The following is a 700-nucleotide window of genomic DNA, read 5'->3' as shown; positions in this document are numbered from 1 at the left end:
AAAAAAAAAAAAAAATGGAAATGTGATGAGCAGTGCATTTTTTATGTCTGCATTGACTATTATTAATCTTCCTTGTCTTGTAATTACAGCATGGTTGCTCATGTTTTAATCACAACCCCTATGGTTTCAGGTGAATTTTGACACTTGTCAAACTAGGGAGACTGCATATCCATGCAGCATATTTGATGATCGACATCCATCCACCGTATCAATGACGGTGCTTGTTGCTGTTGAAATGTTCAATGCCCTGAATAACCTCAGTGAAAACCAATCTCTTCTGTAAGTAAATAATTTCAGAGGGAGTACTGTATCCTTAATTTGCACAAGGATTACTTCCATATTTGTTACTCTGTATTCTTTTTCAAAAATAAAATGATTATTTATTGGAATGATGTTTATATACAATTCTTCATGGTGCCAGCTGCCATTTTCCTGCTGTATCAAATCACCCATTAGTTACTGACCTATTGATATTGTGTTCTAATTCCAGCGTAATTCCTCCCTGGAGTAATTTATGGCTTGTTGCATCAATTTTCCTGACTATGCTTCTTCATGTGCTAATCTTGTATGTGAAGCCTCTATCTATTCTTTTCTCTGTAAGTCATCTTTCTGCCATCCACATTTATCTGGTTAGGTATTTTAATCCAGTGTTTTATTTTATTTTTTATTTTTTTATCTTCTCTCCCTTATTTTCATCTCC

At 34.1% G+C, this 700-nt stretch overlaps 1 protein-coding gene across 1 annotated transcript in view; it reads left to right on the top strand.

Annotated features, from left to right (window-relative positions):
- The window catches only part of LOC122084014 (calcium-transporting ATPase 3, endoplasmic reticulum-type), a 109765-nt gene that overhangs the window by 104097 nt on the left and 4968 nt on the right, over nucleotides 1-700 (top strand). Inside the window, exons 30-31 of the mRNA XM_042651992.1 lie at nucleotides 131-279; nucleotides 491-596. Of these exons, the coding sequence (XP_042507926.1) occupies nucleotides 131-279; nucleotides 491-596 (255 nt within the window). The remainder of the gene's footprint in view (nucleotides 1-130; nucleotides 280-490; nucleotides 597-700) is intronic.

This window comes from Macadamia integrifolia, chromosome 7 (assembly GCF_013358625.1).
Source record: "Macadamia integrifolia cultivar HAES 741 chromosome 7, SCU_Mint_v3, whole genome shotgun sequence".
In the NCBI taxonomy this organism is placed as follows: Eukaryota; Viridiplantae; Streptophyta; class Magnoliopsida; order Proteales; family Proteaceae; genus Macadamia; species Macadamia integrifolia.
The sequence above is the reverse complement of the archived record's forward strand: the minus strand, read 5'-3'. Positions and strand labels throughout refer to the sequence as shown.